This window comes from Microcaecilia unicolor, chromosome 6 (assembly GCF_901765095.1).
Source record: "Microcaecilia unicolor chromosome 6, aMicUni1.1, whole genome shotgun sequence".
Lineage (NCBI taxonomy): Eukaryota > Metazoa > Chordata > Amphibia > Gymnophiona > Siphonopidae > Microcaecilia > Microcaecilia unicolor.
Genome location: NC_044036.1, coordinates 336,943,743 through 336,959,759, shown reverse-complemented (window position 1 = coordinate 336,959,759; position 16,017 = coordinate 336,943,743). Strand labels below are relative to the sequence as shown.

At 45.0% G+C, this 16,017-nt stretch overlaps 1 protein-coding gene across 1 annotated transcript in view; it reads left to right on the top strand.

Annotated features, from left to right (window-relative positions):
* Positions 1 to 14,554, top strand: part of LOC115472577 (zinc transporter ZIP11-like) — a 179,807-nt gene extending 165,253 nt beyond the window's left edge. The window contains exons 5-6 of the mRNA XM_030206871.1: positions 10,938 to 11,082; positions 14,523 to 14,554. Of these exons, the coding sequence (XP_030062731.1) occupies positions 10,938 to 11,082; positions 14,523 to 14,554 (177 nt within the window). The remainder of the gene's footprint in view (positions 1 to 10,937; positions 11,083 to 14,522) is intronic.
* Positions 14,555 to 16,017: the final 1,463 nt, after the last annotated feature.

The following is a 16,017-nucleotide window of genomic DNA, read 5'->3' as shown; positions in this document are numbered from 1 at the left end:
AAAGAAATTACAATCTTAGGTTTCTTCCCTAAGTCTTCAGTATTGTCTGCTTCTGAAATGGCTCAGAAATAGATTAGGGAAGGTTTGGGGGCTAATTCAGATAACATGCCTCCTACTGTTCGTGCTCAGTATATTGCCGGGATAAAGTCTAGTATAGCTAAATCTTCTAGACTGGAACGAGAGATTGGTGGATATGTCAAATTTAACTGAATTTCTGGAAATCTCTCGGGAAGAGGTGACTGAGAAAACAACGCTGATAATGTTTTGTTCCGGAACCTGTCCACAACATGGTTTTGAAACTATTTCAAGAAAATGGATGTGCAATTTTTTTGGATCAAAGGTACAGATTTTTCCTGATTTTTCTCAGATATTTCAGAAGAGCCATAAAGACTTTTTGGCCTTGCGACCAGCAGCCCAAGCCTTGAGTGCTACGTTTACTTTGAATTTTCTTTATAGATGCTTTATTTTTTGTGGGGGTAAACAAGTATTTATTTTTTGATCCTAATTGTTGCAGTTGATTATGTCAAACGAAGAGCCCATGGTATCAACGACTACTGTCCCCAATGTTCTTGCTTAGTTCTGGCTGATGTAAAACCTCTTTCCTATCTGTATTGAGTTGATTTGAATTTTTCTTTATTTCAATTGTTTCCTTGATCTTGGCCTAAATTTTCTTTGTTGAATCTAGTGGTTGAAAGCGATCGCTGTAGGGAAAATATTTAGATGATTATATATGTTAATGTGTTTTCTTTCATTATTATGTGATGGATGATATATTATAAAATCCAATAAATATAAAGTTTTAAAAAAATGTTTGTTTACCAATGATTTGTGACTTCTTTTTTGCCCTGGCAGTGTCCTTCTGATTTTTTTGGGCTTCCATCTCAACTGGAACTGGCCTTTGTAGATGTACTGTGCCATCAGCCTTCCTTCACAACTAGCCAGGGTTTCTTCCTTATGTCTTGTCTCACTTCCAGCTCATCCAGCCTAGTCATTGCAGCAGTGGTCCCTTTGCAAAGATGTGGCCACCAGGTTTTACCATAGATCGGTAACTAGAACTCCCTTTACTTGTTGCCTGGGAGTGGAAGGCCTGGCCTGGCCTAGAAGTTGAGGTTAAGTGCTTGCACATAGTAGTACACAGCTAACACTGAGTTACATGTCTCCACCACAATAAACCGTCAAGAAGGAAACTCTTCCTCTGAAGGAAATAAACTTAACACTCTAGGAAGGTTCAAAGAAAGGAAGGGAAAGGGAATTGGACTTGATATACCGCCTTTCTGTGTTTTTTTGCACCTACATTCAAAGCGGTTTACATTGTCCATAGTCACAAGGAGCTGCAGTGGGAATCGAACCCGCTGCACTAACCACTAGGCTGCTACTCCACTCCAAAATGATTTAAGGGGATGAAACCTCCCTCATATGAGGAAAGGCTGAAGAGGTTAGGGCTCTTCAGCTTGGAAAAGAGATGGCTGAGGGGGGGGGGGGGGGTATGATTGAGGTCTACAAAATCCTGAGTGGTGTAGGACGGGTAAATGTAAATCGATTTTTTTATTTCCTCTTTCAAAAAGCACGAAGACTAGAGGACACTCAAGGAAGTTACATTGTACTACTTTAAAAATGAACAGGAATAAATATTTTTTCACTCAATGAATTGTTAAGTTCTGGAACTCATTACTAGAGGATGTGGTATCAGCGGTTAGTATATCTGGGTTTAAAAAAAGGTTTGGACACGTTCCTGGAGGAAAAGTCCATTGCTAGACATGGGGAAAGCTACTGCTTGTCCTTGAGATCAGTAGCATGAATGTTGGGATTCTGTCAGATACTTGTGACCTGAATTGGCCACCGTTGGAAGCAGGATACTAGGCTAGATGGACCATTGGTCTGACCCACTATGGCTATTCTTATGTTTTCTAGTGGAGTGGAGGAGTAGAGTCTGAGAAGCCTAGCTCAAATCCCACTGCAGCTCCTTGTGATCTTGAGCAAATCTCCTAACCCTCCATTACCTCAGGTACAAACTAAGATTGTGAGCCTTCCATGGACAGGCAAATACCTACTGTACCTGAAAGTACACTGCTTGAATAGCTTTCGAGATTGCAGGCAGAATATAAGAAATTAAATAGAAAGTAAAATAAACAACACTGAAGTATCAACTTGGCTTAGGAAGCCTGGAAGGAGATTTGGAAGTTCAGGTGATTGTGGCTCAAAATAACAGAGAAACAGAGAACATGCAGCCTGATAAGGCCTGTAAAACCCATCTAATCCGCACACGTTGCTTTGTTGTGCAGTGCTGGAGATTGTAGCTGATCCTGAGAGGTTTGGTTCAGGACTGAGGAACTTCTGTGCTCATCCCAGATCTTACTGGATTCTCTTCCTGTCTTTCATGAAGACATTTCTGCCGTTTTTATTCAAAGTCGTTAAATCGCGGGAGGATTGTGAAAAATTACAAGCGGACCTTATGAGATTGGGAGACTGGGCGTCTAAATGGCAGATGACGTTAAATGTGAGCAAGTGCAAAGTGATGCATGTGGGAAAGAGGAACCCGAATTATAGCTACGTCATGCAAGGTTCCACGTTAGGAGTCACGGACCAAGAAAGGGATCTAGGTGTTGTCGTTGATGATACATTGAAACCTTCTGCTCAGTGTGCTGCTGCGGCTAAGAAAGCAAATAGAATGTTAGGTATTATTAGGAAAGGAATGGAAAACAAAAATGAGGATGTTATAATGCTTTTGTATCGCTCCATGGTGCGACCGCACCTCGAATATTGTGTTTAATTCTGGTCACCGCATCTCAAAAAAGATATAGTGGAATTAGAAAAGGTGCAGTGAAGGGCAACGGAAATGATAAAGGGGATGGGACGACTTCCCTATGAGGAAAGGCTAAAGTGGCTAGGGCTCTTCAGCTTGGAGAAAAGGTGGCTGAGGGGAGATATGATAGAGGTCTATAAAATAATGAGTGGAGTTGAACGGGTAGATGTGAAGCGTCTGTTCACGCTTTCCAAAAATACTAGGACTAGGGGGCATGCGATGAAGCTACAATGTAGTAAATTTAAAACGAATCGGAGAAAATGTTTCTTCACTCAACGTGTAATTAAACTCTGGAATTTGTTGCCAGAGAATGTGATAAAGGTGGTTAGCTTAGCGGAGTTTAAAAAAGGTTTGGATGGCTTCCTAAAGGAAAAGTCCATAGACCGTTATTAAATGGACATGGGGAAAATCCACTATTTCTGGGATAAGCAGTATAAAATGTTTTTTTTTTTTTTACATTTTTGGGATCTTGCCGGGTATTTGTGACCTGGATTGGCCACTGTTGGAAACAGGATGCTGGGCTCGATGGACCTTTGGTGTTTCCCAGTATGGCAATACTTATGTACTTATGTTGTCATTCTTGAATCTTTTAGAATTTCCTTTCCCCTGACCAGTGTTGCTGTTTGTTCACTGTTTGTACCATTGAGGAATTTGAAGGTCTGTATCATTTTGCCCCTCTCTCCTAGCATTTACAAGTCCATTTTTCCCTCACCTTAGAAGCTTTAAAACTATATAAAGAATTGGGGAGAGGAGTGGAAAACATGCAGCTGCCTTCAGGTGTGCTTTTAGAAGAGCTGTCCAGTGACAAAATGTTCCTTAAATTCCAGGGGCTACATTTAGCTATGGCATGTCAGTCTTTCTGTCTGAAAATCTACCCGAGTGGTTCATTATTGACTTAGCAGATCAGACGGATTAAAAATTCTAGACCTAGTCTTTAGTGGAGCGCGTGATCTGGGTTGGGAGGTAATGGTGATGGGGGCCCGCTTGATAACAGTGATCATAATATGATCAGATTTGATATTAACTTTGGAATAAGTATACACGGGAAATCCCAATACCTTAGCGTTTAACTTTCAAAAAGGAGACTACGATAAAATGAGAAGAACGGTGAAAAAAATAACTTAGAGGAGCAGCTACGAGGGTCAATATAGTAAATTTAAAACGGAGAAACCTTTTCTTCATTCAACGTGTAATTAAGCTCTGGAATTCGTTGCCAGAGAATGTGGCAAAGGCGGTTAGCTTAGCAGGGTTTAAAAAAAAAAGGTTTGGATGGCTTCCTAAAGGAAAAGTCCATAGACCATTATTAAAAATAGTCTTGGGGAAATTCCACTGCATATTTCTTGGGATAAGCAGCATAAAATGTTTTGAGCTTTTTTGGGATTTTGCTAGGTATTTGTGACCTGGATGGGTGACTGTTGGAAACAGGATGCTGGGCTTGATGGACCTTTGGTCTGTCCCTGTGTGGCAATACTTATGTACTTAATTTCCTATTGACATGGTTCCTGCAGTGGGATTTCTGTTTGGTACCTTTTTAGAAACTAAAGGCACTCAGCACTCATTATTGTATGTATGTAGATAATGTACAGTTTTTTTTCTCTTTTGATGACCCTCCAGAGAAAGATGTGGGTGAGAGCTAGTGATTTCTACCATTGCTGCATGGTTCAGGCAGAATAGAGTTGCTTTAAATATAGTCAAGACTGAAATAATAATCACCAATAGGTTTTCACAGCATAATAACAGATCAGATATTTGTGGAAGGCATAGAATAAGGATTGTACAACAAGTGCTTAGCTTCAGGCTATTGTTAGATTTCAAACGATCCGTAAAGCCATAGCTTAGGACTTTAGTAAATGATTCCTTTTTAAATTACAACTTCTTAGCAAATTGAAGACAATTATCCCAGCAGATAACTTTAGGTTGGCTTTACAGAGCATGATTCTCTCGAAATTGAATTACTGTAATTCGCTCAATCTTGGGTTCCCAAGTAGGTCAAAACATAGCTGTGGGCTTATTGGTTGGCCATCCTCATCGCCACACCACTCCATCTTTGATAGACCTTCACTGGTCAGCAGTAGAATTTAGGATTCGATTCAAGGTCTTGTTAATTAAGCAAAATGCGTCACACTACCTCTCGTCTAAAAATACGCAAGTCAAATAGACTATTGAGGTCCTAAGGGGCTGCGTAGCTTTCTGTTCCATCTTTACAGACAGCGTGTTTTGAGGAAACGAGGCCGTGCACTTTCTCCATTGCCGGACCAAAGGAATGGAACGCACTTCCAATAGAAATGAGAAGGTAAAATGATACTGGGAAGTTTAAAAGACAAGTTGAAGAGCTATTGCCTTGGAATTGCTTTAGGGCAGAGTGGGGAGGGAGGCTGCAGCTGGAGTCATGATGGGGAGATGTTGACAAAGTTGCAAGGTTGATAGCATTTGGGCAGATAGGAGTAATTAAAAAACATAGCAACGGCTCCGGTGGCATAGGAGGACGGAGAGCAGTGGACCTACATCATTAATGTGCCAAATTGCTGTTTGGTGATGTTATGGATGTTGGCTAACAGTTTGCTTTAGATTTTAGAATGCGGTTTTATTGTGTGTGTAATGATTGTGATATTGTGTTATTGTTTTAATGGCCGCTTTTAAGTTATAATATATAGTTTCGTTAAGAATGTTTAAACTATGAGATGTGGCTTCAGGTTGAATATCAAACATATAAACGGCGAGTGACCGTACTCACTCGCAAATGCGCAGTAGAGACTTCCCTCTCTGCCCCGCCCCCGCTTCAATACGTGATGATGGAGGGAAGTCTCTACTGGCATGCTGCAGACGTCGGAACCGCTCCCCCGCCGCCCCTCCATCTGGCCCGAGCACTGTGAACTTGCATCACCACGCAGCAGCAGCAGGTACATCAGCAAAGCTGCCGTCGGGCTTCCTTCTCTGCCTTTGTCCCGCCCTCGCCGACGTTACGTCACACGAGGGCGGGACAAAGGCAGAGAAGGAAGCCCGCCCCGACGGCAGCTTTGCTGATGTGCCTGCTGCTGCGTGCTTGCTGATGTAAGTTTACAGTGCTGCTCGAGCCGGGTGGAGGGGCGGCGGCGAATCCGGGGGGGGGGGGGCTCGAAACCCCCCCCATTCCAAAAGTAGCCCGTTTTCACTGGCTCAACAGCTAGTAAATAAATAAATAAATGAAGTGAAAGTGTCTGGCAGTCGTTAATTCCAGTATTCATTCTACGCAGTCCCCCTCGCTGCTCAGAAAAGACAGGTCCGTGATTGTTTTCTTAGAGTCGTTTGGAAGTGTCGATCATATTTGTAGCTCCTCTGATGGAGGATGTGTGAGAAATTAAAATACCAAACCCTGGCAGTTAATAATAATAATAATATTATTATTATTAAAAAAACACAATTTGCCTTTTAGCAAAGGGCTGTCTTCTCTTCAGTCCAGCATCTGCTGACTGGGTTAATGGGGGAGCAGAAGCTTTCATTATGTTCTATTAGAAACGTGTGTCAAATGGGCAATTAGTATGCATAGTTCAGGTCAAAATAAATTATGCAAATGAGAAAAAGGGAATGATTTACTGATTGTTGGCCTTTTTATCTGCTCCTATTCTTAATTAAGAATTTCTCATTACTGCCTTTGATTGTTCAGGACATTATTTGATAAAAGTGACTGCTCTGCTTTTCTGCAGTGGTTACAAAGCTGCTTTGTCTCATGGCTCCAGGGGTGATGGGAGGTGCTGAGTTATTTGTGTGTTATTTGGACTGGTAATGTGTTCTGCATGGATTGGTCTCTCTGACTGCAGCTTCTGCTTGCTCCAGGCTTTTTTTTTTTGGTTACGTTTGTACCCTGCGCTTTCCCACTCATGGCAGGCTCAATGCGGCTTACATGGGGCAATGGAGGGTTAAGTGACTTGCCCAGAGTCACAAGGAGCTGCCTGTGCCTGAAGTGGGAATCAAACTCAGTTCCCCAAAGTCCACCACCCTAACCACTAGGCCACTCCTCCACTGTTGCTACTATTTGAGATTCTACATGGAATGTTGCTATTCCATGTAGAAGTCGGCCCTTGCAGATCACCAATGTGGCTGCGCAGGCTTCTGCATGGAATGTTGCTAGCAACATTCCATGTAGAATCCCCAATAGTATCTCTTTTATTTTTGTTACATTTGTACCCTGCGCTTTCCCACTCATGGCAGGCTCAATGCGGCTTACATGGGGCAAAGGAGGGTTAAGTGACTTGCCCGGAGTCACTCTTCCCTCCCCACAACCCCCCCCCCCCCCCCCCCCCCCCCGATTCCATTGTCGATATCTGTCACTTACATGCACAAATTCCGTCGCCACTTTTCTTTCTGCCCTCCCCTGCCGGTGGCGATACTGGATGTTTATATTATGGCCTTTTCAGTAAAGCTTTCTTTTTCTCACATTTCATCTGAATCTTCCTCCTTCCATCGTCTTTGAGGTTTGTTTGTTTTTTCTTACGGAACCTGCCACCTTGTTAATATTCGAATATTTATTTTACATTTATGACCATACCCTGTTTGTCCGTGAAGGATTTGCTGAGAGAGGGAGGGAGGTAGGAAGGGATATTGAGGACAATTTTATAAATTGGAGCCTCAGATTAGGTGTCCCAATGCTGCGTTCTCGGCGCCAATTCTATAATTGCATATTAGCGGCAAGATTCCGTTATAGTATATCAACTTATGTTGGCATTAGCATGCCCTCTTATGCCATGTCAATAGCAGGAGTAAGGTGGAGCACGTAATTTATAGTATTCTTTAAACTAAGTGCATAACTGGGAGACACGCCCACAACCCACCTATGCTCCGCCCATGTGTACGTCTTCCCCCTCCCCTTTCAGTTAGGTGCTATGGTACTTAGGCGCTATCTGATAGAGCGCACATAGGTACCTAACTATTAATTTAATGGGCCCTGTGACGCACCTAGCTCTAGGCAGACCATATGAAACTTGCAAGCTTTATTCACGACTTTAGCTCCCAGGTTTTCTGCATACACACCCGACATGGCCATGTTTCGCCAATGGTGCTGCTTCAGGGGTGAGTGGATACCAGCAGGTGCACAATTCCCTCTGAGCTGAGCCGGAGTGGCAGGTGGAGCTTCAATATTGTGTTCTCAGTCGCTAGGTTCTCTAGTCCTGCACAGGGTTACCATATGTCCGGATTTACCCGGGCATGTCCTCTCTTTGAGGACATGTCCGGGCAACTGGGCAGGTTTTGCCAATCTACCCGTTTGTCCTGATTTCTGGACAAACGGGCAGGCTGGTGGGCGGGCTGTCCTAGGACGGCCCGCCCACCAGCCTGCCCCTTTGTCCAGAAATCCGGACAAACGGGCAGATTGCTAGCCTCCCCTCCCCTTACTTACTACTGTCCTGGTGATCTAGTGACCTCTTCCACCTTTGGGGCAGGAAAGAGCCCCCTCTTTCCTGCCCGCAGCGCTGCCCTGCATGTATCCTTTCTGTTCCTGATCTTCGCGCCGATTCAAAATGGCCGCCGAGAGTTGACGTGACCTCGCGAGACTTCAACTCTCGGCGGACATTTTGAATCGGCGCCGAGATCACGAACAGGAAGGATGCATGCGGGCAGCGCTCCGGGCAGGAAAGAGGGGCTCTTTCCTGCCCCGAAGAGGTCACTAGACCACCAGGGCAGTAGTAAGGGGAGGGGGAGTGACGGGGTGTGTGACAGGGGGAGGGGAAAATGTGACAGGGGCGGAGCGAGGGCGTGAAAGGGGGCAGGGTGGGTGTGAAAGGGCGTGGTAGGGTGTGTGGTGGGGGTGGGGCATGTGTCCTCCTTTTTGAGGGACAAAATATGGTAACCCTAGTCCTGCAGAACTTGTTTGTCCCTCACTATTGAAAATGTGGTAGTGAAACAGCGCTCTCTACTGTAGGTGGAAGACTCCCGCTGAGCTTAGAGGGAACAGTGAGTAGGTGTAATAGTCCAAATTTCACCAAACTAGTAAAAACTGTATCTCTGACCTGAGTTTTCATGTAGTGAGACTCTTTGGTGAAACACGGCCATGTCAGGTGCGTATATATAAAACCTGGGAGCCATAAGGCCTGTACATTTCGACCAGTCTGCTCTTTTTGTTGATACCCATATTGGATCTTGCAAACCGTTTGCCTTTGTGTTTCCTTGGGCCTACCTCTATTCTCCAGCTTATAGACTTGCCCAGCGTGTCGTGAGGGGAAGTTCTAAGGGCGAAATACCAGAAAGATGTGGGCAAATAGTTTGCATAAAATGATAAGATGTTCCATGCCGTAGAGAATCCCTGCACTGGGGAAGGGAAAAAAATATAGTGATTAGACCTATTGGCCGAGAACTAGGGAAGCCAGAGTCAAAATCTCACTTCTGTCACTGTCACACCTTGGGAGAAATTCTATAAAGAAGACGTATAGATGTATAAATGCCAAACGTCTAGCCACGGGCTAGTCTGTAAATATATGCTTATCTTAGTGCGCATTTTACCAACGGACGGGGCTCACACTTCTACATGTAACTTGTAGAATACTGTAAATTGCAGGTGTATCTCCGGCATCTAGGAATAAACATTTACATCAGCTCTACGGCTGGCCTAACAGCTGTCATCTAATCGCATGTGCGCATATTGATTCGGTTATGCTAGTATTGTGTAAAGGAAAGTAGGCATTGACTTTCCTTTATGGAATATGAGCCAAGTAGGTGTCTATCAAGTTTATCCAGTCCTACCCTAGCTGAGATAACATTTTATCATCTCCTTGACCTCATGTGCACCATTCTTTAAATTAGTTGCCTTATTTTCTAACTCCTCTTACTCTCTTACCTATCTATATGTTCCATCTTTGCTTATACCCTACACTGTCTATTAAAATGTTCTATTACGTATTGTGTTAACATTGTAAGTAGTAACTATGCCATACATTGTGTTGTTATTTGAATATTTTACTGCTGTAATTATCTATTGCTCATGTTTGATTTATTCTTACTGTACACCGCCTAGAGTGAGTTCTTTCAAAAAGGCGGTAAATAAATCCTAATAAATAAATAAAGTTGACCTTGAGCAAGTCACTTGATCTCCCATGGCTTCAGGTGCCTTGTAGACTGCAAGCTCTTTGGGGTAGGACAAACTGTACCTAAATATTATCCCCACTGTACAACCATTTGTGCTACAAAAGTAAGTAGGGTATTGTAATGCGTTTTGTGCTGATGTAGCCCAGATTCCTTCCGGAAACTCCCCAGCCCGTAGAGTCCCTTCAGTAGCACTCCAGTGACATGCTCCCCTTATTTAAGGGCCCCTTTTACAAAGCGTGGGAAGCACAACACAGGGTTACCGCTTGCTAAAAAGGAAGTACCGCCGGGTTACCGCAGCAGCCCGGTCGTAGTTTCGGCATCTACCTGGTGATCATCAGGCAGTGCCACTCACTGTCCGGTTACTGCCAGGTTAGCCTTCCACCTCAATGGGTGGCGGTAAGGGCTCCCCCCCCCCCCCCCCCCACCGAAATGACCGTGCGGCGGCAAGTCTTTACTTGCCACACGGCCATTTCCTGCAGAAAAGAAAGACTTCCTTTTTACCCGCTGCAGTAAAAGGGGGCCTCGGCATGCATCAAAACCACACACCAGCGCAGGCCCCCTTTTTGCCGCAGCTTGGTAAAAAGGGGCCCTAAACGAGCAAGCAGCGGAGGGCTGAATTTTTCCAAGTTTTGCTTTTTTGGCTTAATCTTACTGTAGCAGCCTGACCTTTTTTTTCTGTCTTGTTCTTCCCTGGACACACGTGCATTTCTTTGCTAAAGTGTTTGGGGGTGGGGGGGAGACAACAAGCCATCTTAAGTAGGCAGCTTCACAGCTCTGGTTTCTAGGAGACAGGCATTTCGTATCAGTGCACTGTATAACGGATGACTTCTATATCTGCCATAGATTTAAGACAGAAGGATTGAAATCAATTTTTAACCACTGTGGATGGGCATAACGACCTGTCTAATTTGTCTTTGCATATTGACTCAGTTTTCCTCTCATACATTGTAAGGAAGGATTACATAGCAACAGATAACATCATGTTTCTCTCGTCGGCATGGGTAGTCCGCTGTGAGAACTCGCATGTGACAGTGAAAAGGTGTCTCTTCCAAACACGTTCTCCTCTGGTCTTCTTTTTCAGGGTGTCGGGAAAGACCCCCATGCAACCTTCGCATCGCAGCACATCCCCAGGCCCGCGAAGGAAAAGGATGAGAGTGAGCCGCTTCATTTGCAAGCCGAAGGCGCCGAACTTTCCATCCGGATAGGTAGAACTGGACTTTCTGCAGGCAAGCATGCTGTCATATACCAAGCCAAAGTCTGTTTTTCTCAGATTTGGAATGTGTGTCCCTTCATTTTTCTGAAATTTTGAATTCATTTAAGCAACGCACTTTTTCCCTTTCTTCTTCGTCTTCCCCCTCTCGAATTGCTCAAAGCGTTGGCAGGCTGTTCCCTCAGTCCCTTGACCTTGTCTCAAAACCATTTCCACACCTCCTCTTCAATGTATTAATAGCAATTAGAATCTTAATTAAAAATAGAAGCCCCAGCTGAGAAGATGTCACCCTGGGAGGGTCGTTCTTGTGAATCCTTGTTTTGTTACACTCTGTATTTTTGGATGGTGGGTGTTGCTCCCCACTCCACTTTATAGAGGGGCACTTCCTTTGCCAGGCCTTGATGTGCAGCAGTATCTTAGATGATTCCCTGACCACTACGGCAGGGGCGTAGCCAGACCTCGCAGTGGAAGGGGGCCAGAGTACGAGGTGGGGGGGCACATTTTGGTCTGCCGCCCCACCGCTGCTGCCTTCCGCTCCCCACCCACTGCTGCAGCAAATACCTTGGCTGGCAGGGGTCCCCAACGCCGGTCTCCGGTGCCGCTGCGTTGACTTCCCCTCACGTCCTGCAAGCTCCTTTTAGTGGTGCCAGAGATCGGCGCTGGACAACGCTTCAGCTTGCTGGGGTTGGGGACCCCTGCCAGCAAATAGAAGGGCCCACAGGAAATTTTTTTTTTTTTTTTGGGGGGGGGGGGGACCCAGGCCCCCGTGGACCCACGTAGCTATGCCACTGCACTACAGTTTTCAGCATATCCAACACGAATATGCACAAGAAAGATATACCTGTACTGAGGCGGTACATGCAGATCTTCTGATGAATATTCATTGTGGACATTCTGATTTCCGGACTGATAAGCTCTTGATAAATGCTCTATTCTATGCTAGTCATTGATCTTAAATACCATTTTTACCTTTAAAAAGGTCCCAAAGTGGTTCAGAAAAGTAAGATCAAAAAAGAAATACACTCATAAAAACTTAAGAATAAAAATAGCAAAATAGCCTCAATTATCACTAAAATAATACTTTTTCAAACCTTTTCTGAGTACAAAATATGAATCAATAAACCTAATGGACTCAGGAAGAGCGTTCCAAAATGAAGCCACCTTGTAAGAAAAAGATTGCTCAAGCATCTTCTTTTTTAATACACCCCTTAAGCTTAAAAAAATCCTAGATGTTCAACCATTCATGTCACTGGACTGATTGAGAAGGCTGAACCTCCTGCTTTTTTAAACAGGAATGCCAAAGGATGTCAGCTGTAATCTGATTTCCTGGACACTGAGGTTGCTTTGTGTGTTGTCAGGCCTGGTGAACTTTACAGGCCATACATACAGCCTGTTCCAAAGCAGCTTGAGCCGTCCCAGGGTTTACCCTAAATGTAAGGAGACACATATGTGACCATCTCTGGAAAAAGGTGATTAAAGGCACCGGAAACAAAAAGTGAGGTTTTAATGAGTTTTGTTAAAGCAAACAATTTGTAGTACAACAGTCCAAATCCCATCCTTTTATGCGAAAAAATCAAAAAGTTACGGAAGTCCAGACGTAACGTTTTCAGGCTGCCTATGGAAACATCAGCCATTCTCAACAGTTTGAATCCAGTACTTACATAGGAGTAGCCATACTGGGTCAGACCAATGGTCCATCTAGCCCAGTATCCTGTTTTCCAAACAGTGGCCAAGCCAGGTCACAGGTACCTGGCAGAAACCCAAATCGTGGCAACATTCCATGTGGAACCCCAAAGAATAGCAAGATTCTGGAATCCTAGAGAGTGACAAGATTCCATGCAGAATCTCAGAGCAGCAACATTCCATGTAGAACCCCAAAGAATAGCAAGATTCTGGAATCCTAAAGAGTGACAAGATTCCATGTAGAACCCCGAAGAATAGCAAGATTCTGGAATTCTAAAGAGTGATAAGATTCCATGCAGAATCTCAGAGCAGCAACATTCCATGTAGAACCCCAAAGAATAGCAAGATTCTGGAATCCTAAAGAGTGACAAGATTCCATGTAGAACCCCGAAGAATAGCAAGATTCTGGAATTCTAAAGAGTGATAAGATTCCATGCAGAATCTCAAAGAGCAGCAACATTCCATACTACAAATCCCAGGACAAGCAGTTGCTTCCCATGTCTGTCTCAATAGCAGACTGTGGACTTTTCCTCCAGGAATTTGTCCAACCTTTTTTAAACCCAGATACGCTAACTGCTGTTAACTATTCGTTGACTGAAAAAATATTTCCTCTTATTTATTTCCATGTAACTTCCTCGAGTGTCCCCCTAGTGTTTGTACTTTTGGAACGAGTACAGAAGACCACCTCCCTGGCGCTTCTCGGAGGCCCAAGTCCTACTTTAGTCACCTTTTCAAGGCGGTCACGCCCCATTATATCAGAGCTGTTGAGAGGGGGTGGGGGGGGGGGCAAAATTCCCCAGGGCCCGGCCTCCAAGGAGGGCCCTGCACCCGCCTGGCGCTAGCATAACTCTCCTGCTCCTGTGTGCTGCACAGCAGAGTTATCACTTTGCTCTGCTGACCACAGGTCCTTCTTCCTGCCGTGTCCCGCCTCCTGGGTAAAGTACTTCCTGTTTGAACATGGCAGGAAGGAGGACCTGTGCAGCAGAGCAGAGCTAGCAGGAGAGAAGACAAGCAAGTAAGCAGGCTCGGGGGGTGGGGGCGGCGTGCGGGCCGTGTGGTGTGGTGTTTGCCCCTCGCCTGGCTTTGTCTCTCGGAGGCCCTGCATTATAGAATTTCTATGCTGACGCCTGCAAAATGTCTCTGTATTGTAAGCTTTCATGTTATTGCTGATACACATGTCACCGTTATAAAAGGCCTTTTTTAAAATTTACATCAGTGCCTCATTGCCTGGCAGTGGAAGTCTTACCTGCATTTCAGAGTGAAAACGTAACCCTTAAGCTGTGTAATTAATTTGAACGCAATCCTGATATTGTTCAGATATTGCAAATCTAAGCAGCTAAAGGGTTAAATGAGTATTTGGGGGGTGGGGGGAATGAATGTAAATCTAAAAATCTATCTCCAGTCTGGCCTGGGAGGGGGTGAGGGGAGGAACTGAATCATCTCCAGAGGGAGATCAAGGGTCACAGGCCCAGAGCATTTACTGAGAAGACTGTGGCAGCCACTTTCCCTTGAGAGTCCCTCAGGGGGTGAGTCATCCAAAGTTGAACATCCTCCTTGATCTGTGATGGTCTGTGATGCATCGCATAAGTGCAGTGGATCTGTGTGGATGAGAGAAGGATATGGAAGTGGTTTTGAGGAAGGTAGGTGCTTAAAGATACTGATGACTCTTTCTTCCCGGGGCTAAACAAAACAAAATCGATACCAGGCTTATTCTCTTCAGTGATTTTCTTGCCTTTTGTCTTTCACACTTGGTAATTGCTCCCATATTTCCAGAAGAAGACAGCTTTGAAAATGATTGCACATGAAGTCCAGTGACCTACAAGCGTGCAGGGAGACCTTGAGCATTGCGTTGGGGGCTGTAAGGGGTGGCTCATCCTCTGTCTTCTTGTGGAAATGTTAAGGCTGGCTGGTTTGTTTACTCTTTCCATTGCCTCTGTCTGCTCTTGCTCGCCTCTATTCAAGGGCAAGGTCTCTGTGAAGACACTCTGTCTGTGGGGGTGGGGGGGGGGTGGTAGTGGTATTTTTGATATAGGGCATCATAAGTTAGGTGCCAAAACAGAAGATAGAGGTAGTTGAGTGCCAAAACGGGGGTAAAACAGCAGTTATGCGTGTAAGTGAACTTAGTTATTATTCTTCAGGGCCACCGAGAGGGGGGGCATGGAGGGGGCTAGATTCCATGGACCCAGCCTCCAAGGGGGGGCCTGGCACCTGTCTCTCTCCTGCTCCTGTTTGTCGGGACCCGGGTGATTGCGTTAACCAATAACCTGGTCCCAGCACACAGGAAGCAGGATTGTGACAGACTGGGGGAGGAGTGGACACAGGAAGGTAAGGGGTGGGGCAACAGCTATGGCGGCTCTGTCTCTTGGCAGCCCTACTATTATTTAACTGGGCACTTAAGTGTTTTCCCGTGTAACTGCAAATGGGGTGTTTCCACGAGAGGGGCCTGGGCGTTTCCAGTATTTTACTACTACTACTTATTATTTCTAAAGCGCTACTAGACGTACGCAGCGCTCTACACTTGAACATGAAGAGACAGTCCCTGCTCGACAGAGCTTACAATCTAATTAGGCCAGACAAACAGGACAAACAAGAGATAAGGGAATATTAAAGTGAGGATGATAAAATAAGGGTTCTGAACAAGTGAATAAGGGTTAGGAGTTAAAAGCAGCATCAAAAAGGTGGGCTTTTAGCTTAGATTTGAAGACGGCCAGAGATGGAGCTTGACGTACCGGCTTAGGAAGTCTATTCCAGGCATATGGTGCAGCAAGATAAAAGGAATGGAGTCTGGAGTTAGCGGTGGAGGAGAAGGGTGCAGATAAGAGAGATTTACCCAGTGAACGGAGTTCCCGGGGAGGAATGTAGGGAGAGATGAGAGTGGAGAGGTACTGAGGAGCCTCAGAGTGAATGCACTTATAGGTCAATAAGAGGAGTTTGAACTGTATGCAGAAACGGATAGGAAGCCAGTGAAGTGACTTGAGGAGAGGGCTAATATGAGCATAACGACCCTGGAGGAATTTTAGTCGTGCAGCAGAATTTTGATCAGATTGAAGAGGAGAGAGATGGCTAAGTGGGAGACCTGTGAGAAGCAAGTTGCAATAGTCTAAGTGAGAGGTGATAAGAGTGTGGATGAGGGTTCTGGTAGTGTGCACGCTTGATAGAATACTCACATTTACTCAGGCACTGCCACATTTAGGTGCCACCATTTGCACCAGCTGTAGGCTTGGCATAAGTGGTGGCGCCTAAAGTCGGGCATATTACTGCGTTTTTA